Source organism: Vipera ursinii (genome assembly GCF_947247035.1).
Source record: "Vipera ursinii genome assembly, chromosome: 2".
NCBI lineage: Eukaryota > Metazoa > Chordata > Lepidosauria > Squamata > Viperidae > Vipera > Vipera ursinii.
Window position 1 is genome coordinate 152,033,435 of NC_139513.1, and position 24,837 is coordinate 152,058,271.

Sequence of the window (24,837 nt, forward strand, 5' to 3'; positions counted from 1 at the left end):
TGTGTATTTATTCCATTATTTAAAGTAGCCAGGTCCTGGCCACACATGGCCCTGGACAGCTAGTAATGCAATCCCACAAGTTCATAATGATTATATACATTAATATATGTTAATAAAATATATATTTTATATGCAACCCAAGTCAATTCCTCTTCACTCAGTGCAACCCAAGTAGGACATAAGGTTGGACACTCATAATCTAAAGCAAAACCAATAAATAGGCCCCAAAGTCCTAAAATGCTTTAATTTAAACTTCCAAATTGCTTTTTCTATATGTGTAACTCAGTTACATTTTTACTTGATCAAGGTAAAAAGTGAAGATTATTTAAAAAAACAACACGTTTCTTTCCAAGAGTGATCAGCAACTGAAATTTCAGCAGTCCCTTTGTTCTCATCTTAACTATTTGCCAGTGTCCCTGTTTACTAATACATTGCAACTTTACAGGGGTCAGGTCTCTGAGTTTCTTTGTTATTTGCATGGAGTCAGGTATTAAAGCAAGTTTTAAAGTTGACCCTTTTTAGGTCTTCAATTTTTAGGTCTTCATCTCATCTTAATAAGAAAAGATCAAATTGTTTGTTGGAAATCTAAAAACAAAACAGCATTTTTTGACAACACGGAGATACCAGAATACAAGAAAAATGCATGTTCCAAAAATCCATATTTGTAAAAGGATTTCACATCATAAAATTCACTGCCATAGGATGTGATGGTAATAGGGATTAAAAAACTCAAAAAGTTTTTTAAAGTTTTATTCAAATCCAGGAAACTATTTTTAGCAACAGGTATTAGTTGAGAGAGTTCAATACACTTTGCTTTTTTCATTCAAACTTTGCAGAAGCATCTGGCCAGTCCCTATTATCAAAATAGTGGTGAACCACGGTTCTCGTACAATCAAAAAAACATTATGTTCAAATTACCAATAGCAATTAGACTTATATATAGCGTCACAGTGCTTTACAGCCCTCTTTGAGTAGTTTACGGAGGTCAGCCTATTGCCCCCAACAATCTGGGTCCTCATTTTACCAACCTCGGAAGGATGGAAGGCTGAGTCCACCTTGAGCCCTGTCAAGATCGAACTGCTGGCTGTGGGCAGAATCAGCCTGCAATACTGCATTCTAACCACTGTGCCACTACAGCTCAATTGCAGTGTATCTGCTGTTCTAGGTCATTACTCTTCATTATGACAAGGATAATACAAAACTTCACATAGATGTTGACAGTGTACACTACAGACAACAAGAGCTTCCAGATTCCTTTCAACGAGGGGATGCTTCATGAAGATGTGTTCAACCTTCTTCCACACTCAAATGAATGCAGGAGGGAAACTGCCCATTCTCTAAATTGGAGGGCATGTAGCTACCCTTTATTAAATGTTTTCCATGTGTGTTTGGGAAAGATACTGTGGCCTGAATTAGATAATCTTCATGATGTTAATTTAAAAAGAAAGAGACCCAAGCTGAAAAATGTTCCATTTTTTAATCAAAATTAGGTATACAGATTGGTTTAGGTCAGATAAAAATAGACATTTGTTTCACATTATACAAGCCATTATGTAGCTCAAATGTTTTGATACATGATTGCTACATCTCTCTGTTCTTTGAAATCTCGTACTATATTCAAATAGTGTCAGACAGAAATTGACATCCCAAGAGGCAGTTTATCTTCCTTCTGAGAACTTACAAGTTTAAAGTGCGTAGAAATAGTGTAGAGCAGCTGAGAATCTGCTGACCATTTTAAACAGCAGAAATACCCAACCAGCCTCAGTGTAAACTATAACGCTAACAAAATTAGAAAACATCCATACACAATACAAAGCTTGATACGTCTACACAGATAATGCAAGACATATCCTTAGAATCTGCAAAGCATTACGATAAAGTGTTTGCTGTTGGTTTAGATGGGAGTGGGACACATGCCAAACTTCTTCTCATGATATACACAGTAAAAGGGTTTTAAATACACAAGCCAGCAAACTGCAACATGGAGCTATGAGATGATCAAACAAATTGCTCTTAAAAACGTAGTACTCTGCTGCAGCAAATCTACATGGCCTACAACAGGAAGCGGGTGCTTCTCCATCAAATCTTAAGTCCCGCATAAGCTCCTTTCTAGTGAGTGGAGGTAATGATCCCTTGTTGAGTAGGAATTATCTTACTGATCTATGAACACTATGAACTTTGTAGGCATGGGCGTTTTCTTTAAAAAAGAAAACAAAATAGGAACCACCACCCACCAACTAGGAAAGCAAATTGTAAAATGGATGGGAAATGTTGTGCAGTCACTGTTTCAATTTAGATATGTGAGGTAGGAGGATATATTTGTTTCAAGGGGGTCCCATGCATGCAAAAGTAGCGCACTTTATCGCCTCCAAGTTCCAACCTAGAGTTGCGTGAAGATTCCAGTTAAATTCCATTCAAAGCCTTGCGTATTCAATATTACCTTTTCCAGGCAAAGTTTTTTTCCCCCAGCAGCCAATGTGTGGCCCAAACCTTTACAAGTATGGCCCTTCTAATATTTGAACTCTTCCCACAGACTCAGCGTGCAAGCCAACAAATCAAGCCTACAGTTCTCCTGCATTTGCACCCTTCCGCATGGAAAATATCATTTAATAAGAAATGCTACGGTCAGCTAGGTGGGTTCTCTGTTCCCATTCAAGCCAACAAAATGCAACAGTGACTATGTATTACTATTTCAGGGTCTCTGCTTAATTCAAGGTTAAGCAGCTCAGGGTTTTAATAGAATCCGAGTCTGCTTAACTATGTAACTTTTGACATAGACGGATCAGGAAATCTGGAATAATTCTGATAAAAAGTTACAAATCTTAATCTTTTCAAACTTATAAATACTTGGAAAGAAAAATGATAAATCACCTCTTTTAAATCTATATGAAGTAAGCACAATGTAGCTTTAACCCAGACCCCGAGCAGTCCCACTTTTAATAATAAAAAAAGAAAAATTAAACTTGCTAAAATGCATTAGTCGTCCCAAGATTTATCATAAATACTTTTAAAAAGTGGAAAAATACAAACACAAATCTCTTGGTGTTGATGCTAAATGGGACAGCTGGCTGAAACAGTGTCTTCAAAGAAGATATTTTGCTTACGTGCTTCATTCAGTTCTGACAATTATACCATAATGAACTTAGTCTTTCTTTAGTCAAGTGTAGTAGTTAGTGTTATAATATGTATAAGGAACATGTTGTTCAAATCAATTAATATCTGAATTTAGGAATTTCTTCAGAATTTGAAAGATAATTCACAACATACATATCAAAAAGTTAGTACCTCCATCTCAACTATAGCAAAGTAAACAAGTAAACATTAATTTCATCACAAGGTTGCATTTGGACATCAGTAGTATGATTTGCGAGTCTTCGCCAACCTTTTCCCTGCAGATGTGATGGGGAAGATAGGAGCTGTATAGTGTCAGGCTGGCATAGGCTGAATTATTGCTCAATGCCGCTCTTAAAAGACTCAATCCCCTCCATTCAGACTCGGGAAGGACTTTCTTTTTAAAGTATATTGTACTTTATGAAGGTGGTTCTGCTCAAACTGTAGTAGGAAAATCCAGTTGTTGTTTTTTTTTTCTCATTTGGCTGCTCCCACTTGTGGTAGAACTACAAATCCTAGAATTCTTTGTCATCTTGCTTACTGGTTGCAAAGACTGGGAATTCTGGAATTATAGCCCCAACATATCATCTTATATAGAGGCCTGACAGGGAAGACTGCACAAGCTTAAGTAAGATAGATAGTAAGATCTTTAAGTAAGATCCTTGGGGAAGAATATATACATGAATTAAAAGCTGTTTGCCGTCCATCTTGACCAAAAGCTCAGGAATGAAATGTTCTCGGTTCTTTATATGATCTCTCTATCTCTTGATATTTATCCCTTCCCTGAGAGCACTGTTATAATATCAGTAAATAGTTTTGCAATGCTTTGTTAACAACTGTTTGAGGAATGGGGCAACCAACATAAACGTAGGTAAATCATTAGTGAAAATGACAAGAGGGAGCAAGATTGAGCCAGTTATAACATACAGTCACATTCTTAGCTGAGCATATGCTTTTAAAATGGATGCTTATATTTCACGCCAGGAAGATTTCTGGCTCAAGGAAAAGGTTCATATCCCCATAGATAAGTGATTTGACAGCCAGAAACCCTTCCTTAATATAAACATGCCTGCTATAAAGAATGACAGGAAATACAAACACGATCTTGCTTGAGCAAATGAGGATTAAAGCACACACACACACACACAAAAAGGGGGAAATATTTGTAAACTCTGAACACAATTCTTCTCTTTTAAATCTGTTTTTGATCTTATAAGCAAGCAGTTTCTCTGCAGTTAATGATCAGGCTTCATCTCCCCACTATAATCATGCAGGTCTTCGTGGTTTCGACTCCAATGCTTAAAGAGTCTGACCATCTGTTTAACCAGAGGGTGTCCACTTTTTGTAAATGGTTAGTTATTTTTGCAATGTCTGCTGCACCTTAGCTGGGAAACGGCTCAGCCTGGCATCACAGAGAGCTTGTTGTTGGCACAGAGGCCACTTGGTATCGGCATACAGCCCCAGCCAACTTATGTAATCACTGAAAGACCACGGAGTGGTCCATGGGTTTCAATTAATTAGGTGGGCTATTTGCCCCCAGATTCTTGCTCCTCTTCATTCACTGATAGTGATTTATCTAGCACTGCTGATAAAGTCTTAACTCTGGGTTCAAATACTGTCCTCTGGGAGAAAAAAACCCTGGCATATAGAAAACAAGCTTGACAATGATTAGGATTTAAGGAGGGGTGGGTTTTTTTTGCCCTCTCTCTTTTTTTTTAAGGCAGGTAGATACTTCCCCCACCCATAGCTTTATTGCCTTTACAGAAATTTATTTTGTCGCTTGAAGCACAGAATGTGAACAAAGATTAATTCCTGAGTTCCAAAGAATGGTTGCTTTCAACTAGTAAACTTAGATATCTGTATTCCTACTACAGATGTTAAGAAATATTCTATTAAAGGGCAATTTATGACATATAATTTTTGTGCCATTAGGTTTATTAACATCAATCCGATGAGTCTCAACTGGAGTGAAATATTAGCTTCTTGGTTAAATTATAAAGTATCTTAGCTTTTAGCAGCATACAGAGATCTCCACTGAGAACTAATCCAGTGCTAAGAGAATCAATTAATTTTTCTCCCGAGTGTGATTGTTGAGGATTTAACGAGGAAAAATACATATAAGCTTTTCTCATATACATGCAATAATTTTTAAACACCATTATCACAATTTTAACACTGTGCAAAATTGCACATACATTTGGATATGTTTACAAAGTAAACCATAGAAACGCACTGGCCCTGATGGCTACTTGTTCTGCGGTAGACACAGTGATTAGTTAACTGCTGCTGAAGGCACATCTTCAGTTAGCAAAGTTCTTGTCACTCTTACCGTATGCCCACAAGCCAGGAAGGGAACTCCGAGAGCAATTAAGCACTGCCAACTCTGAAAAAGAGAGAAGAATCCCAAATTAATGGTGCATTTATTAAAAGACCAAAATATTTTTCTCCTCAAGCAAATCAGAGAGGCATCAACTATTCTCTCTCCTCCTGCTCTGTTCTATGAAGCCCCCACCATCCCTACAACTCTGTTCTGTCTCCCCTCCCAAAGTCATTTCAGAGAGAAGCATCAGCAGGCAGACTTCAAAACATGAGCCAGAAATGACTTATAATTCTGATTCCGGTCAAGGAGAAGGACAGCACTGACAGAAAAAAAACCCCCCAAAATGCTTATTTTGCAGCACTTGTTATTATTCATGGCAAGAAACAAACCTGATTGACTTATTTCAGCCAAGGTTCCCTGGGAAGATTTTTATGACTCTGCCTGCCTACCTACCCTAGGAAGCCTTTTCCTACCAGCTGCAAACCTAAAATTCATCATCTATAAATAGATGCTTTTTTATTCCTACCAATTTCCTAGTCAACCATATGGATACGTAACTCTCTGATTGCGAACCAACTCACACAAATCAGTAAAGCTGTTTTTAATCAACCTCAACACACATGTATGTTGCAGTCATTAAACAAAGCAGGCCTGTGATGCTCCATATGCTGATGGACAAAACTTCCTCTAGACAACGCGCAATGCTAGGAATTGTGATTAAGCAACTATTTGCCAGGCTACAGATTTCTCAACCCTGTCCCAGCGTGTCTGAGAGTTTGTTTTGGATGTCTCTTAAGTTGTTGCCTTTTCTCCAAGCATAGGCTTTTGTTGGACACCAGATGTCTTCATTTCCAAGCTCTGAGCTTTCCGGTCAAGTGGCTGGCCCAAGTAAAACAAATAGTAGGCTAAATGGAGGCTCTGGTTTGACCTTGCGAGATAAAGTTCTTCTGTTCTCAAGACATTTCTACTCTCAATACTGGCAGTCTTAATTAACAATGGTAATTGGGATAGAAACCCCCTGCACCAAGCAGAGTGGTCATTAAGCATTAAGCTAAGTAATCACAACATTTAGCAATGGCAGTTCTAGCAGTCCCCGCTGCCATTGTTAAGCCAGGATCCCACATCACCCTGATTTCCTGGTGGCTTCCTCGTTGGCTTTGCTTGTGGGAAGCTGTCAAGAAAGGGCACAATTGCAAGATATTGCAATATTGTAACTGCAGGTTGGTCACTGAGCACCTCCAATTGTGATTGCATGGCCAGGCAATATTTAACTAGGTGACATTCCTCAACTGTAATGTATAATGTTTACCCCTGGATGTCCTTGAGTTTCTAGGCTGACAATTACAGCCAAGCTGTTTCTTTGATCCTCATTTTGTTTGTTATAGGTAGATATCACCAGGAGTGAGAGTTGAGGGGGAGCGGGAAGCAATGAAGAGAGGTTGGAAAGAGTCTTCCCTTCGAGACTTCGGCTTGAGCGATCAACCCATCAACTGCAGTTGAAGTTACTGAGAACTAGCTCTGAATTGGCCCTCCCTGTCCTTACCAAGCCACATCCTGGCTGTTTCTTCTGAATCACTTGACCAGGCAAATACCCGGAATTGGGTTTAGAAGTTGTTCAAACAAGGCCACTGAATTATTTCTAAAAGGACCAAGGTTTGTAAACATAGCCATTAGTTTCTAGAAGTACACGTGCTGCCTTGTCTTCTCATACTCTGCACAATTCTAGCTCATTTCCTCTCTAAGAGAATATATGCGTTTCTGAAAAGAGGAATAGGTAGAAAGGTAACTTTATATAACTAAAGAAAAAAGGTAACTGATATAGCTAAAAAAATATGATCAGACTTCTATTGGAGCATGATAGAAAACCAGCATTTCCCTAGTGCATTATTTGAACACTGGCTCAGTGGGTTAGGACGCTGAGCTTGTCGATCAGAAAGTCGGCAGTTTGGCGGGTCGAATCCCGAGTGCCGCGTAACAGAGTGAGCGCCTGTTACTCATCCCAGCTTCTGCCAACCTAGCAGTTCAAAAGCACGTAAAAATGCAAGTAGAAAAATAGGGACCACTACGGTGGGGAAGGTAACAGCGTTCCGTGCGCCTTTGGCGTCTAGTCATGCCGGCCAGATGACCACAGAGACGTCCTCGGACAAGCGCTGGCTCTTCGGCTTTGAAATGGAGATGAGCACCGGCCCTTTAGTTTAGAAGGGTATCAATGCCAAAAGGCTCTGACTAAGAATGTCTATGGCAGGGGTGTCAAACTGCTGGCCCGTGGGCTGGACGCATCACGACGAAACCGCGGCCACCCCATTGCCGGCAATGGGGAAAAAACTGTGACATCGCGAGTTTGACATGTCTGGTCTATGGAGATTCTCAGTCATCCAGGTCATAGTTGTATCCCAAAGGTGAGGCAGCTTTTTCACGGTGCAAATGGGATATGACATCATCTATCTCCAGTCTACCACACATCCTTTCAGCAGTTCCAAGAAGGCTCCCCACCCATTTGCACTACTCAGGTGACCCTGTCAACACAGATAAACCTCCAGGTGGCCTCAACGACTCTCTAAAAGAATGCAAATGATCAGCTGCCTGCAAGGAGTATAAATCCTTCCATTCTTCACCATCCAGTCAGAGCTGAAGAAGCTTCTTGGATGAGAAGTGAAACATCTTCCAAGAAAAAAAAAGCAAGTCCAGTTGCCTTGTGAAAAGGCACCTAGATTGAAGAAGTTAATATATACCACTGAGCTACTAATGGACCCAGACAACACATTGTCTATTAAGTATTTGATTGTAAAACTAGAAAATTAATATTTATTAAAAAAGCACATTTGAGATAACTCTAAGAACTTTGGAAGATTTTTTGTAGACTAGGTGAACAGACAATCAAATGAAAGATGTGGTTAACTTTATGTAAGTGTAACATGATACACATTCAGATAACTGCCCAGAATTACCCTGTGGTAAAATGGGCTGCCAAAAATTTTATATTAAAAAAAAAATTCCTGCCTCAACTGCACATAACCACTGATGCAACTAAGCTGCCTGTAGCTATTTTGGAGCCATAGTAGATGGCTCAAGGGGACCATTCAATGAATAACAGCTCTAAAAAAAAGACCTATTTCATACTTTTGTTCATTAGGGAAATAAAATTGTCAACATATATAACGCCCTTATACAAATGTATCTGGAATACTGTGTAGAGTTCTGTCCATCATTTTTTTTAAAAAAGGATGTATTTGATATAGAAAAAGTGTAAGGCAGGGGTCTTCAAACCTGGCCCTTTTATGACTTGTGGACTTCAGCTCCCAGAATTCCTCAGCCAAGCATGCCTTATGAGAAAAGAGTGGATTGTTTGGGACTCTTTAGCTTCAAAATTAGGTGACAGAAGAGCAGCTGATGGAGGTTTATTAAATGGACAAGATAATTGTTAGTTCCTCTCTCATTATATAAGGGTCATCTAATGGAACTGATTGAAAGGACAGCTAAAACAGAAAAAAAAGGAATGCACTGTTAACCTAGGGCACAGGTCTGCAACCTGCGGCTCCGGAGCCGCATGCGGCTTTTTTAGCCGTCTCCTGCGGCTCCCAGTCCTCTGCCATGTGCAGTCCAAAAGAAAAAGTGGGACTAAAAATGTTCAACCAATCAATTCAAATATGCAGGGTAGGTGCATATCTCGCCTTGGCTCCACTCTTCAGTCAAACCCTGTTCTGCGCATGCGCGCATGTACACCCATGCGCACACATTTTTTGCGGCTGCCAGTTTTTCCTTTTGTGAGGGAACCGGTTCCGAGTGGCTCTTTCACTGTTTCAGGTTGCTGACCCCTGACCTAGGGAATTCATTGCCACAAGATATAGGATATGGCGATGACCACTAACCCACTTTAAAAGAGGACTGAATGAATTCATGGAATGCAGGTCCGTGGGGGATGGCTGCTTACTAACTGACTCAAGTGTTACTTCAAGTACCAGTGGCAGTGGACCACAGCAAGGCAGAGGTAGCTGGCAGGTAACACAGAAACGTAGAAAACTGATGGCAGAAAAAGACCCAGTGGACCACTGAGCCTGCCCTTTGAGTGTTTCGTTAGTTTTTGTTTTCTTTTTAATTAATTAATTTCAGATGATAGACGTGTGCTTATCCCAATTATGTTTAAACTCAGTTGCTGATGATTGACCCACTACCTCCTCTAGAAGTCGGTTCCTATCTGGTTGGCTACTGTGAGAAACCAAACGCCATCCTAAAAAAAAAAAAAAAGGGCTCTGGCCTCATCCAAGGGACTATTCTACGGCTCTTATGACCCAGTCTGACCGCTGCCTTTGTTAAAAACAGAAAAATCCCTAAAGAAATCACTGCTAAGGGAACACGGGAAAACTCCCGTGAGGAAAGCAAAAGAGTGTGTAAGCCATCACTAACTCACCAGATATGCCACGAAGGCTAAGTAGAGAACGCTGATAATTGAAGCACATACATACAACACTGTTTGTCCCAGGGCAGTCACGTAGATCACCACAAAGTACATGTTAATGCTGCAGATGATCACAATGAGAATTCCCCCAGCGATTTTCCAGCCCCTAGAAGACCAAAAAAAACACAAAAATTTACAAAGAGAAAAAAATAACTACTAAAGACTAACTGTTGACAAACATGTATACACAGTTTAAGTTCCTCACTGGATTTCTCACTGGATTTCCGTTGTTCTGACATACCAATCCCTCACTACCACACAGCACAGTGGGCAAAAATGATAAATCCTCATTCTTTGCACCATACTACGTGTAGTCCTCGACTTACAACGGTTCATTTAGTAACCGTTCAAAGTTACAACGGCACTGAAAAATGTGACGTGCGGTCGTTTTTCACCACCTTTGCAGCATTCTCATGATCATGTGATCAAAATTCAGGTGCTTGGAAACTGACTCATTTTTATGACAGTTGCTGTGTCCTGGGGTCAGGTGATCCTCTTCTGAGACCTTCTGACAAGCAAAGTCAATGGGGTAGCCAGATGCACTTAACAACCGGGTTACTAACTTATCAGTTGCGGTGATTCAGTTAACAACTGTGGCAAGAAAGGTTGTAAAATGGGGCAAAACTCACTTAATAAATCTCTTCACTTAAAAACAGAAATTTTGGGCTCAACTGTGATCGTAAGTCAAGGACTACCTGTACGTAAGTTGCTAGAAAACATTACCTTTCTACCACCACTTGCATGTCTTAAATCTTCTTCAAACATTTCCCTATCTTTAAAAGATGTACCCAAATTCAACTTTTTGCTTTGTTTTTTTTTCTTCAACGTTTAGTTATAAACCTTCAGTCATTCAGTACATTTCCCCTGACAAACACAACCGTCTAGATCAGGGGTGTCAAACTCACGTCACATGACATGTCATGATGTATTGCGACTTTCCCCCCATTGCTGGAGCTGGGGCGGGCGTGGTTTCGGCATGACGCATCCATCCCGCAGGCCGGCAATCTAGATCTTTGATATATTCGTTTTCATGTCTTCCAGTCCCCAGACCCAGATACAGTCCTCACGCATGCCAAACAAATTGCACTGCATCGCCCAGGAATCCTACACTCCCGTTTTTACCCAATGTTTGCAAAATAAATGCACAATAGATAAAACCGCCGAAATCAGTGCCTTGTGGGATTTTTAAAAAACACACCAAATAACTTAGAAGTCTATGGATTGAAACTCTGCAACGCTTACAGTAGGAAAATAATGCAACGTTTGGCAAAAGCATAAAGACGAGCCGCGGTGGTGGAGTGCTTGGAATGCAGTACTGCAGGCTAACTTACTGCCAGCAGTTCGATCCTGCCCGACTCAAGGTTGACTCAGCCTTCCATCCTTCCAAGGTCAGTAAAATGAGGATCCAGATTGTTGGGGGCAATAGGCTGACTTTGTAAAGCATTTACAGAGGGCTATAAAGCACTGTGAAGCGGTATATAGGTCTAAGTGCTATTGCTACAACAAAAATGTGAAAATATTTCTTTCTATATGTTAGGCATGAGATAGTTAGGCATGGATTCAAACTTTTCTTCTGTTACTGAAAGGCATTTTGATCCTCTAAGATGTTTATATAGCAAATCTAGAAGTCCTGTGTGTCAATTGCCAATCTGCAAAAAGTCATAAAATCTACACCCAAGTGCAGATTCAGGGTGACATCTACCCTGAAAAAGATGAAGCATCCATTTTGCAGATTTTGCATTAGTGTATGATCTGAAGGGAAGTGGTGGCTCAGTGGGTTAGGACGCTGAGCTTGTCGATCAGAAGGTCGGCAGTTTGGCGGGTCGAATCCCAAGTGCCACATAACAGAGTGAGCGCCTGTTACTCGTCCCAGCTTCTGCCAACCTAGCAGTTCGAAAGCACGTAAAAATGCAAGCAGAAAAATAGGGACCACTACGGTGGGAAGGTAACAGCCTTCCGTGCGCCTTTGGCGTCTAGTCATGCCGGCCACATGACCACGGAGATGTCCTCGGACAAGCGCTGGCTCTTCGGCTTTGAAACAGAGATGAGCACCGGCCCCTAGAGTCAGAAACAACTAGCACGCATGTGCGGGGGAACCTTTACCTTTACCTATGATCTGCTAGTCTAGATTCCATCTTTTGAAAAATAATTGCAAATGAATACATTCTGGTGTTCAGTGCTAGTTATAATACAAACTCTACTCTGCCATTGGCAGATAGAAAACAGAGAGGAAGTGCACTCTCAGTGTGTAGTGGGATGTGAGAATAACACTGAGGAACAGCTTCACTGAAACAATCGGAGTCCAAACTGGGAATGTAATTTGAAAAAACATCTCAGACTTGACACAAACACACTCTCACACACACAGTTCTCTTAGGGTGAAGCATTGCAAGATTCTATTACTATAATAAAAGTAGTTTTAATATTCATGATTGGTATTAAGTCTGGTCTACCTCTTGGAATGGACACAACGTGCTTAAAACATAGGTGGTCATTGCAGGCCATGCTATTACATGGTGACAATGAAAAAAAAAAGTCAGAGATGTGTGTTAAGGAAACAGCTAAGCTCAATCCAATATAACACTCAATACATTCCAGATGTGGACAACACATGTGCCTTTCTTCATACTTACAGGCCATTGGCAAAGTCATTCATCACCGGACGCAGACTAGTGAACGTGAGGACTGGGATTAAAGCAAAGGGTAGCTGGAAAGGAAGAAAAGGAAATTATGCACCGGAAAGGGGTCAGTTATAGCTGGTATAGTAATGAACTGTAAATGCAAAAAGCTGAAAGCGGTTCCAAAAGACGACTTAGTCGCTCAAGCTTTTTTCTCACATTAACTGCTGAAGATTTTTCAGGTCTGAATATAGCATCTTCTAGGAACTGAACAGAAGCACTACTGTCCCTTTACACCAAGGTCCCCATAACACTAGACAGCTGCATGTAGGCAACCACAACAATAAGGTGTGATACAGATGGCACTTAAGTGTGGGCCATCCATCCTATAGCGAGGACCCATTCAGATTTCTTTCCTATTTCCAAAGTTCCCAAAGCTCTTTGCAAGGTTGAACACGTCACATCAGACCCTTCTGCCATACTTTTTTTGACCTCGGACAATGGGGAACAAAATGGGTGTGTGTGTGAAGGAGAAATAAATAGCAGCATTGCTCAGTTTCCAATTAGGCAGCTAGTTCAACGTAGCAACTCAGAAAGAGGACAGGATTGGACCTAATGGTTTTTAAGTTACAGAAGAGTAAACTTTGTTCAATATTGGGAAAAACATTTAGTAATAAAGGCAACATAACTCCAATCTCGTAAGAGCAGCACTCCCCAATCAGACAATGAGTGGTCTCTCTCCCTCATCCCTCATCTCAAATCTTCTACAGAGGACGCCATAGCCTTCACTCTCCATACTGCTCTGACTCATCTGGAGCAGCGGGGGACCTATGCAAGGATGCTCTTTGTAGATTTCAGCTCTGCATTTAACACAATTCTTCCATACACACTGGTGTCTAAACTTGTCAACCTCGGACTTTCACATTCAATCTGCCTTTGGGTTATGAACTTCCTGTCTGGCCGCTCTCAGAGGATTAGATTAGGCAACTATATCTCCTCAGCCTTTATTCTTAATACTGGCTCCCCACAGGGCTGAGTATTGATCCCCCTACTTTACACCCTCTACACTTATGGCTGCACCCCCAACTCATCCCAGCAATATTTTTGTTAAATTTGTGGATGATACAAGAGTGGTGGGGCTTATCTCCAAGGGAGGATGAGTCTGCCTACCAGGATGAGGTGGAGAGGTTGCTCTTCTAGTGCAGAGACAATAATTTGGTTCTCAACACCACTAAGACCCAAGGAGCTTATAGCAAATCATAGAGGGAATAGATCAGACATTCAGCCCCTGATCAACAGCGGAGACCGCGTGGAGCAGGTGGCCAGCTTTAGGTTTCTGGGCGTTAACATAAAGGAGGACCTGACCTGGAGTGCTGGTGTTATAGCATTGGTTAAGAAGGCCCAGCAGAGATTATATTTCTGGACACTTCTGAGGAAACAACAGCTGAATGAAAAACTGCTAGTGACCTTCCACTGTTGCTCCATAGAGACCATGCTTACCTATTGCATTTGTGTGTGGTTTGCCAACTACACCGTAACAGATAGGAAAGCGCTCCAGAGGGTCATTACCATCGCCCGGAGGATTATTGACTGCCCTCTCCTCCCCCCGACGAAAAATAGTTTTTAACGCCAGAGCTGTAATCATATTAAATACTACTGTATAGTGCAACATTGAAGGGCAATATTAGGGGCAGCGCAATGGTGAATAGATTGTGAAGGATGTGTGTATATAATGTATGTGGTTTTTTTTTATCTGTGGTTTTTACTTGTGTGAAGTGTGCATTGTGGACAGCACTTAATTTTGTTGTGGCATACACAATGACAATAAAGCTATTCTATTCTATTCTATTCTATTCTATTCTATTCTATTCTATTCTATTCTATTCTATTCTATTCTATTCTATTCTATTCTATTCTATTTCCATCCTATCCTATCCTATCCATCTTGGGAATGGCTTAGCTCTAGATTTGGAATATGAATCAGGCAGTATTGTATGTTTCCACGTTCAAGCAAAGGAGAACATAAAAGCGGAGAATGAATAATGAAGTGAGAGTATTAAGTGGCTTCAAAATTACAAAGTGGGAAAGCTTCCTACTGGGAAATAAACATTTGAGAAAATTGCAAGAGGAAAGGGAGATAACCGGATTTGCCATAGTTATGGTTTATTGCCTTAGAAAAGGCAGGCATAAAAAAAGCAGAAATTCAACTAGAATGATTCACAAGTAAGATCTAGCTTTGGTTTGGCGCATTAGGCTGTTCACAAGCCTTGTTTCACCACAAGACAGCCAATCTCTTACGATTAGCGTTGATAATTCCCAAACCGCTGAAAAGACATTTCCACTTGCACTTGATATATAGTATGCTTGAGGAGGGTCCAAATGTTCTCGATTCATCAAATTTAATTACTTATCAAGAATTAACTGCATTTTCACTGATTTATTAATTTCATTGAAAAAAACCCTCCTCTTCTTTGCATTTCCACTGATTTATTGATTTCATTGAAAAAAAACCCTCCTCTTCTTAACAGAACAGCGACAAAAGAATGCTCTCACGCAAGTCTTACAAGTCAGCATAGCCCAATCCTAGCACTTTTTTTTTTGCATTTTCCTACCTACACCATTTCTCAGCTCTAATCTGCAAAAGGCAGCAGCTGTCCCTGGCCGGGGGGGGGGGAAGGGGGGGAGAGAGGAGACCCTTCCTACTTCACAAAATAATAAAATGATCTCTCTGCTTCACATAATGTAGCCCTGATGTAAACAAAATCAACATGAGATGGATTTTCTAAGCACCCAAAATCCTTTCCAGCTATGCGCCCAAGAAAACCGAACCAATACTACTGGATAAGCTTAGGTTAAGATTTCTAATGTAATTCTGGAGAGCAAAGTCAAGAGCTATAGAAGGCCATGAAAAATATCCCCTTAAAGGAGAATATTTGTAGCTCAGAGTTGTAATCAGGGGTCCTTGGTGATCTCTGAGCTTTGTGGTTTTCTTGCAGATGTTTCATTACCCAAACTAGGCAAGCTCATCAGTGCTAATCAGTTCTAGTTGATTATGTTACCTAGATTGGGTAATGAAATGTCTGCAAGAAAGCAACCAAACCCAGAGAGCACCAAGGACCCCCTCAAATATCCCATTGCATGCCATCACAAGACTTTAATCCTTAAGTGACAAAAAAACTAGGATTTTCAGGACTTTTTCAGTAGAATTGTTTTGGTGAGCCATTCATTTTAAGTAAGGCTTTCTTGTTGCCATTTCTAATATCACCGAATGTACTAATTCACTCATTCCCTGTTTCCACACAGGAAAAAAATGAGGCTAGTATTGTTAGACGGCCTCAACGTATTTCCATTTACTTGCCAAACATCCTTCACTGGATTGACAGTACAAGTCAGTCCTCGACTTACAACAGTTCATTTAGTGACCGTTCAAAGTTACAATGTCACTGAGAAAGGTGACTTATGACCATTTTCCACATTTATGACCACTGCAGCATCCCCATGGTCACATGATCAAAATTCAGATGTTATTAACGGATTCATATTTAGCACGGTTGCAGTCATGTGACCCCCTTTTGTGACCGTCTGACAAGCAAAATCAATGGGGAAACCAGTTTCCCTGAGCAAGTGTGTTCCTAATTTACCAATTGCAGTGATTCACTTAACCACTGTGGCAAGAAAAATCATAATACGGGGCAAAACTCACTTAGCAAAAGTTTCGCTTAGCAACAGAAATTTTGGGCTCGGTTGTGGTCACAAGTTGAGAACTACCTGTAGTAGTTATCCTTTATTTATATCCTTTCCCCCCCCCCCAATCATGGTATTAGATCTAGACCAGGGGTAGGCAACCTTGGCTCTTTTATGACTCGTGGACTTCAACTCCCAGAATTCCTGAGCCAGCCATGCTGAGGGGAAAGGGAGAGGGTTTCAAGCTGAGCCATGTTGGCTCAGGTATTCTGGGAGTTGAAGTTCACGAGTCATAAAAGAGCCAAGGTTGCCTACCCCTGGTCTAGGACTATCTGCCCTGTTGCCCAGATGAAACCCCTACTGTTGTTTTTCTGGGGAGAAGAACCACGGCTAATTAGAGCCCCCCTACCTGTAAACTCATGAGGACATTGAGGAAGTCATTCATGCCGGTCAAGTGTTCCACATCTTTGAAAATGGCAACCAGAAGAGTTGGTGTGATGGCAATGGAGCGGGTTAGAACCACGCGAGCAAACCGCGACCACTTCAGATTGAGGAATCCCTGAAAACAAGGAAGAGATCAGAAGAGATCATTCAGACAGAGACACAGTCTACTGAAATACTGAGGAAAAGTAGTATCTCCTGCTGGGGCAGAAAACATGTCTGACTACAAATTTCACAACCTCTTTTACTTTCTGCAGGCAAAGTCAAAGTACTTTTGCAGTTATTAACCAGACTAGAGTAAAATGGCAGAATTAAATGTATAAACTAAGGCTGAGGTAAAATAGGGTTAGAGTGAGGCGAATCAAGTTAAATGAATAAAATATATATTCAAATCAAACGGTCCCTGGCAAGGTCCAGACAAGGCCTTGTTCCGCCTGAAGCAGTTATTTTGCAGTTGTCAAATGAACTGTATTGAGAACACAAACCGTCTTGCTGTGCAACACACTTCAGAGCTCTCTGCAGTTGATGGGCAATCATGGAAAAAGATTCAGCTGCAACATTTGCACCCTTTTTGGAATTAAACCTAAGCACAGCTTATTCTAAACAATGTTGGGTTCAATAATAAGGCCTGAAACACATGAGTGCTAGAGATATGCTAAACTCTCCAAGCCAGGAATTGAAAATTCTGAAGAACATTGGAATGTTTTCTTCCATATTATGCCCACGCTCCTCCTGGATCATTTCTTGCAGGAGGCAGTTTGACAGTGTCCAGAATTTAAATTTTCTAAACTAAAATTAATTGGATCTGGTCCTGAAGCCCATTCTGTTTCATCCAAAGCTGCTTCCAGTACTGAGGACTTCCTTCTGGAAACCCTCAAATTGACCCTGGAAACTGGAAGGGGGTTCGGCAGAGAGAAGAGGAACACTGTAGAGTTCTCCAGAATGTTCTATTTCCAGGTTGATAATTTTTTCCCCCCCAGATCTCTAAATGACTCAGCAAAAAGCAAGTTGGGGGCAAATAAAGCTACCGCAGCTTGTTTTCATAGTAATAAATTGCAGGGGATCAACCCTACCTATTGTCCAATGGCAAATGTACCCAGATCCCTTTATTGATACTGCCTAAGGGACGCGGTGGCTCAGTGGGTTAGGACACTGAGCTTGTCGATCAGAAGGTCGGCAGTTTGGCGGGTCGAATCCCGAGTGCCGCGTAACAGAGTGAGCGCCTGTTCCTCGTCCCAGCTCCTGCCAACCTAGCAGTTCGAAAGCACGTAAAAATGCAAGTAGAAAAATAGGGACCACTCCGGTGGGAAGGTAACAGCGTTCCGTGCGCCTTTGGCATCCAGTCATGCCGGCCACAAGCGCTGGCTCTTTGGCTTTGAGACGGAGATGAGCACTGGCCCCTAGAGTCGGAAACGACTAGCACGCATATGCGGGGGAACCTTTACCTTTTAATCCTAACCTACTTTGAGGGGGAGGGGGTTGTTATGAAGAATGGGAACCTGCCCTTAAATTATACTAAATGCTTGCAATTTATTGGACATGACATCAAAGCCAGATGGTGTACTTGACCACTTATCAGTGGTTTGACCAAGGCGTAAGGAAATTTAGTGTGCGTGACCTGTTTCAACCTAACAAAAATAGAAATGCGGGATTGTAGCAAATGGTCTCCTTCTGGTTCATCTGATCCAGGGCTGTCAGCCTTGGCAGGTAGCAGTTTTGGGGGGATTTTAATGGGACTTTTTCCCAGTTTTATCTGCCTTTGCTGCTGATCAGACCTACACATAAAACCGCTCTTCTGCTAAGTCTGGACCCTCCTGGTTTGTTTTAAGTACCTAATTTATTCTGTTTTAATTATGGAAATTCTTTGCAAACTGAATTCCAAATTAATTAATTTAATGAACAGAAAACTGAAGTAGGTAGTTTGCTTTGGATTGACAATTGTTAGTTGGGCACAGGTCAGCAGAAGCCAACCGGGCACAGGACCAGGCAAATGGTAGGCTGAAGTCTTTGGGAGCCCTATGAACAACTCAACTTATACAAAGGCAAAGAGATCTGATGAATGGCAGCCTAACTGGTGTCATAAGGAAAACACTTGAATGGCATTTCCTCCACAGATTAATCTAAAAAGGGCATTTTACCCAGCATGGTGTCCTTTAACTGCCTGAAAAAGATAGATTTTAGATTTAGATTTTATTAGATTTATATACCGCCCTTTCCCGAAGGACTCAGGGCGGTTTACAGGGCATTTTAAAATCATACCAATACAAAATACAAAGTTAAAAGACAAGATACCCCTCATCCAGCCCAGTGGTGGGATTCAAATAGGTGAACAACCAGTTCTCTGTGTGGATGCCGCTTCCAGAAGTCCATTCTGGACTTGGGCAACAAAAAGTTAGCTACCGGTTCTGCCGAAGTGGTGCGAACCGGCTGAATCCCACCACTGATCCAGCTCCATATCCCATACATATATAGGGCTGAGTAGCACTTTGGATTCCATTTCCAAAGATCCTTTTGCGTGCTTGGGAACAGGGAGGTAGCATCAGTCAACAACCCTTTAAAGCAGCTGCATCTTCTCCTAGTTTTGCACAATTAGCTTTTGAAGGAACTACAGACAGATGCTACTGCCATGGTCTTGACACATGCCGAAGCCCCTTTTAGAAATCGCATCCTAAGCTCTGCAGTTTCAACAGACATGCTCCCAATCCTTCTGAAGTTGCTCATCTCTTATTTCCTTGCTTCAGTTTTAACAATGGTAAGTTTTCAGCATCCCTCGGTCGCTGCATAAAAAAAAATCTGTTTACGAAACAAGACACCACAACAGTCAGGGAGGGAGGACAAACACATTGCTTAAGGATCACGTGAACTTTCCCAACTGAAAAAGGGAAAATGTCAGCGTACAATTTTTCTCCACTAAGAAAGTGTCCATATCACAAAGATTCCTGGCTGTGGCATCTGGGAACTGAGCCACCCGGACAACATCCTCAGATTCCTATCACTTTAATTTTGCAGAACCTCTAGGGTTATGGACTGGGAAGATAAGTCAAATGTAAGTCAACATTTTAAAAGGTTAAAATACCTCCATAACAAACTGTCCAGAGTAAGTTCCTGTCATTGTTGAGCTCTGTCCTGCAGCAAGAATGCCAATAGCCCAGATGTAGAGAGCAGCAGGGCCAAAGTAACAACCTAGAATTACTCCCTAAAACACAAAAGAGTTCTTTTTTAAAAAAATGAAGCTGTAAACCTTTGATTAAGCCTCCTATGTCAGCAGTCTAATGCAAAGTGACATTTTATGAAATCACCGTTTTGGATTAGCAAGGGCCAATTTACTCAGAGAGACTTGACTCTGCATGCTAGTTACTGTGCACATGCTTATTTTCCAAAAAATATCACCATGGCCAAGAACAACACTTTGCTCATAAGCCCATCCCAGATAATTGTATTGCTCCTTTGGATGGAAAACCTAACAAAATAACCTGACTACAGTTATGATGGTAGGGACAGAAGGCTCACAAATGCCTTGTACTGAAAAATATTTTTCTTGATCTTGAGAGAGATACCCAGAAGGCAAGTAACGACTAAAGTGCCAATTTTGGTACTGAAACATCTGGAGCTACTTTATTTCGTAGATGTTTGTCTCCTGATAGAACTTCCATTCAGTTTGGTTGCTTTGGAGTGCTAATGAAGGCAGAACTGGAAGAGCTTGTGATCTTTTCACAGATCTGTTTCATCTTCCCACTTACTCTGTTATCAGCCAGCCCCCTCTACTCACTCTCTCTCTCTCTCTCTCTCTCTCTCTCTCTCTCTCTCTCTCTCTCTCTCTCTCTCTCTCCCTCTCCCTCTCCCTCCCTCCCTCCCTCCCCCATCAGCTCTGGCTAGCAGGGCCAGTGATAAAGGATACTGGGAAATCCATCAGTACTGCCCATCTTTGAATTAGTAGATAAAGGTACTTTTTCTACAGACTAATAATCTACCTGAATTTGTCCTCCTCCCAATGTAAAGTTTTAGAAATTTTAGAAATATCTTCAGGGTATTCAAAGGCTGATTCGGAAATTCAAGCGCCATTACACATGGATCTTTAACTACTGCTAAATTGAACATGTGAAGCTTTTCACTCACCCCTTTGTAGATATCCACTTCCAGGGTGCTATTATCTGATTGAAACAGCACAGCTTGGGCAAAGCTTTTGTTTGCACAGATGTCATGCTGTGAACATACAAGTAGACATTTTGTTTTACAACTAAGAGACCCCTGTGGCACAAAACTGTTTTAAAAGAATAACAACCAAGAACTCTGGCTTACATTGACCTTTCCCTCCTGTAATGGAGATAGAGATGATGGAGGGAGGAGGAGGAGGAGGAGGAGGAGGAGGAGGAGGAGGAGGAGGAGGAGGAGGAGGAGGAGGAGGAGGAGGAGGAGGAACTGCTGACATTCAAGGACACCTGAAACACACAAGAGGCTGTCCTTCCAGTATAGCCTCAAGCTCTTTTATCTGTTCATTGGTCTTGAAAGACCAGCCCAAGCAAAAAGGGAATATGACAGGTGCTATCTTCCAAGCAAGGGGAAAGGGGAGGCAAAGAGTGTTTGACAGATTACTTGTTTCCACCACAAATGTTATTGCTTTTTATTTATTGTAAAGCATCCTATCTTGGTTACATGGAGCTGATAATCCTACTTGGGGTTGTCTTCTATTATCCTGAGTACTTGCTGTAGTGGTTTAATTCTCTCCACTAACTCTCCCTTCTAAAAGCAGGGGAAGAGAAGCTGAGGTTCACATACAAATCCTGCAAACACACAGAAACGCAAGAGTATACGCACAACTCATCCTCCTCTTTTAAATCAGGAGTGCAAACAAAATGAAGAAGGAAACAGGATACAGATGGTGTAAAGAAAATTTGTAACAACATTGGCAAGAGAGGGAAAATGGAGCAACAAAGCTGGATTGAAGGAAGGGAAGCAATAACTGAGCAGGAAAGGAAAGAACCACTTAAGAAATTGAAAAGTACATTAACTCATATGATTTGGTCATGTCCTTTTTTTTAAAAAAAACAGCACAAATATAAAAGTGGCTGTATGGGGAAATCTTTTCAAATTAAAGATCAATGTCATTTTGAATTATATTCCAAAATTAGGGAACCTGAACATTTTTTTGAAGAATCTTGCTTATATTGGGCATGGGGAATATCTAAAGGAATTATATTGAGAGATTGGAAATGTAGTATTACACTGGATATCAAACACTGAATTGAAGAAATATGTAAATCATCTTTGAAAAAGTTTTTTCTACTACGCAAAAAATGATAATAATACTGGATGTTTCCCTTTGGCATAAATTTATTATATTTTACAAACATAGACAATTTCATGGATAATTTTGATACATTGTTAACTGATTAAATGAATATGGGATAATTAGTTATATCAGTTTGGTATGTTATTTTTTTCTATTTAATTTTTTCTTTACTTGTTTCGATATTGCAATATTGGTGACAATTTGGAATGGAGTTGCTGTCACTAAGCCATGCAGTGTTGAGGCATGATATCATGTGACTTCATGGCTTAGTGATAACAGTTCTAGAAGTCCTGGTTGCCATCATTAAACGAGTACTATGTGGGTTACTAAGCAAAGGCCTCATATAACTGCAATTTCCTGATGGCTTCCCCATTGATTTCGCATGTGGAAAGCGGGTAGGGAATGTCAGAAATTATGATCATGGGACACTGTGATGGCCAGAACCCATTTTAGGTCCTCCTTGTTCAACGCCATTGTTAAGTTTGAATGGCCGCTGAACAAAGTGGTCATAACCTGAGGACCACCTGTATTACTGTTTTTCTTTTGTTTGTTTTTCTTTGTTTTCTCTGTATTACTTTTTTAAATTGCAACAACAACAAATGTAAGTAAGGTTTTTTTTAAGTATTTAAAACAACCCTTGCAATCCACGGGCAATGACTCAGAAAATATAAAGGAGCATTTATTGCTTACTAATGTAACGTAAAAGGAAGGAAGAAACTCACCACATCTTGGTTCGTCTTTTTATAAAAAGCTTCAGCAAAGACTGAGACAACAAAGACATTGATGATGAAGGAGACAAAGAGGGCAACGCAGGATTCAATGAAGAAATACTTGTTGGCCTCAGAAACTTCCTTCTTTACGGCCCGATTCACCTGTCGAGACTAAACAGAAAAATCCGATTCACACAGCCAGCAAAACGCAGCTTCACTAAATTATGACCTCCTCCTTTCTATCTTCAACTACTTTCATTTATTTATTACCCTGCCTTTTTTTTACTTTACAAGTAATTCAAGGTGGCAAACATATCTAATACTCCTCCCTCCTCCTATTTTTTCCCCAAACAATCCTGTGAGGTGGGTTGGGCTGAGAGAGAGAGCTACTGGCCCAAAGTTACACCTTCCTGGCTTTCATGCCTAAGGGAAGCCTAGAATTCGGTCTCCTGGTCTCTAGGCCAGCATCTTCACCACTACACCAAACTGGCTCTCAAGGAAATCTACATTAATGAGGCTTGTGGAACCTCTGCTGTAGAGGGAGTCGTTTTAAGAAGAACCAGGAGTCTCTTTGCTACTCTAGTGCTCTCCATGGGCTGGAAATTCTGAAGGAAAAACCCGCTAGTGGAATTTCCAACTGTGGTGAAAGCATGGCCATTGTCCAAGAAGAAACAAGGGCATGCATGTTGACTGTGATTTCACTACAGCAGGAGTGGGGAACTCTGGCCCTTTTATGACTTGTGGATTTCAACTCCCAGAAGTCCTACTGGCTCAGGAATTCTGGGATTTGAAGTCCGCAAGTCATAAAAGGGCCAGAGTTCCCCATCTCTGCACTACGGCATTAGAGAGAGAGAACACAGGGGTGCAAAGGGCTTCTGTGAGGAAACCCACACTTACCTTGACCAAAGCAGAATGCAGGTACATGTTGTGAGGCATGATGACAGCACCTACGATCCCAACAGCTTGCTCCAGCTGGGCAGGCCCACAGCCTTCACAATAAGGCATAAACATCCCTTTGAGCAGCTGCCCTTGGTCTGGTTTTACAGTTATATACTGCAGAAGAAACATGAGAAGGTATCGGGGGGGGGGGTGACATTGGCATTAGCATCGTCCTTGGCAAACCTCAGAGTCCCATTATAAAAGACCCCATAGATGCAGTGGTATGAAGTTTTGCCCCAAAATGTTTCTTTAGTTTTGGAGGGAGTATTTTGCCCAAAAGACAGGAAAATGCTTATGGGAGATTCAAAAGCTGCACTGTTCATTTTAAAGATCTATATATACAAAGGCAGTGTTACCTCATATCCAAACGTGACGGCCATGATAGTAATGAGGAAGCCAAACAATGCTTCCAGTTTCCTCAGACCTAAAAGAGACATACACAGCCAGGAAAATAAATATGAGCCCATTAATATAATTAAGATTGTTTTTAGCCAGATTGATAAAATATGCTCAGTTCATTAAATGATCACAATGAAATACATACATATAATGCAACTATTATATTCTTGGGACAAAACTAGATCAGCAGTTAAAATACACTCAACTTAGCACTTCAGACCATTGTATCCTGTTCCACCAGGATAGAAAAAGCATTATCTCACAAAATGTAAACCCCTTTGAGTCAAGATTAACTGCTAGAAACTCCACTGATATATACAAGCAATTTCTTGACACCAGTAGAGGAGGAATTGGCCCGTTTTTTCTTTTTCTTTGATGTCTTTTCCAAATTTCTGAGTTAGTCAACGATCCTGGAATTGCTATCCATGTTTCAATAGGACCAATCCTATTTAGCATTTGAGCCCAGGCAAGTCAACTCAGTATTATCATCAGTTGATCCATTTTTAATACTCCTGGGAAAAATCCATACCAGTGGATGAGTGCAAAGCCCTCCAAGAATTTTGTTTGTCTGTTTGTCTGTCTGCCATCTATCTATCTATCTATCTATCTATCTATCTATCTATCTATCTATCTATCTATCTATCTATCTATCTATCTATCTAGTGTCTGTCTGTCTGTCTGTCTATCTCTCCCCCCAAAATCAGAAGCTGGGCTAATACTGAGGGGAATGGAAGAAAAGAGTAGGCACATACCTATGAGGCAGAGGCACAGAAAGGACAAAAAAAGCCAACTCCTTTATCGTAGGAGACAAAACTCCAGGTGAGTGGAAGATATTCCCACAAGGTATGAGGTGGCACAGAGAGAAAACT

General features: G+C 41.0%; 1 protein-coding gene across 7 annotated transcripts in view; it reads right to left on the minus strand.

Moving 5' to 3' along the window:
- Positions 1–24,837, minus strand: part of SLC11A2 (solute carrier family 11 member 2) — a 63,575-nt gene that overhangs the window by 4,380 nt on the left and 34,358 nt on the right. For 6 of the 7 annotated variants that reach the window (XM_083353050.1, XM_083353048.1, XM_083353051.1 and 3 more), the window contains 9 exons: positions 23,926–23,993; positions 23,528–23,683; positions 22,643–22,801; positions 20,747–20,833; positions 19,707–19,826; positions 16,599–16,748; positions 12,521–12,594; positions 9,840–9,993; positions 5,441–5,494 (listed from right to left, as the gene is read on the minus strand). In XM_083353050.1, coding sequence (XP_083209176.1) covers positions 5,441–5,494; positions 9,840–9,993; positions 12,521–12,594; positions 16,599–16,748; positions 19,707–19,826; positions 20,747–20,833; positions 22,643–22,801; positions 23,528–23,683; positions 23,926–23,993 — 1,022 coding nt within the window. Of the gene's footprint in view, positions 1–1,458; positions 5,495–9,839; positions 9,994–12,520; positions 12,595–16,598; positions 16,749–19,706; positions 19,827–20,746; positions 20,834–22,642; positions 22,802–23,527; positions 23,684–23,925; positions 23,994–24,837 lie in introns of those variants that run through there. The other variant, XM_083353049.1, reaches the window with a different exon arrangement.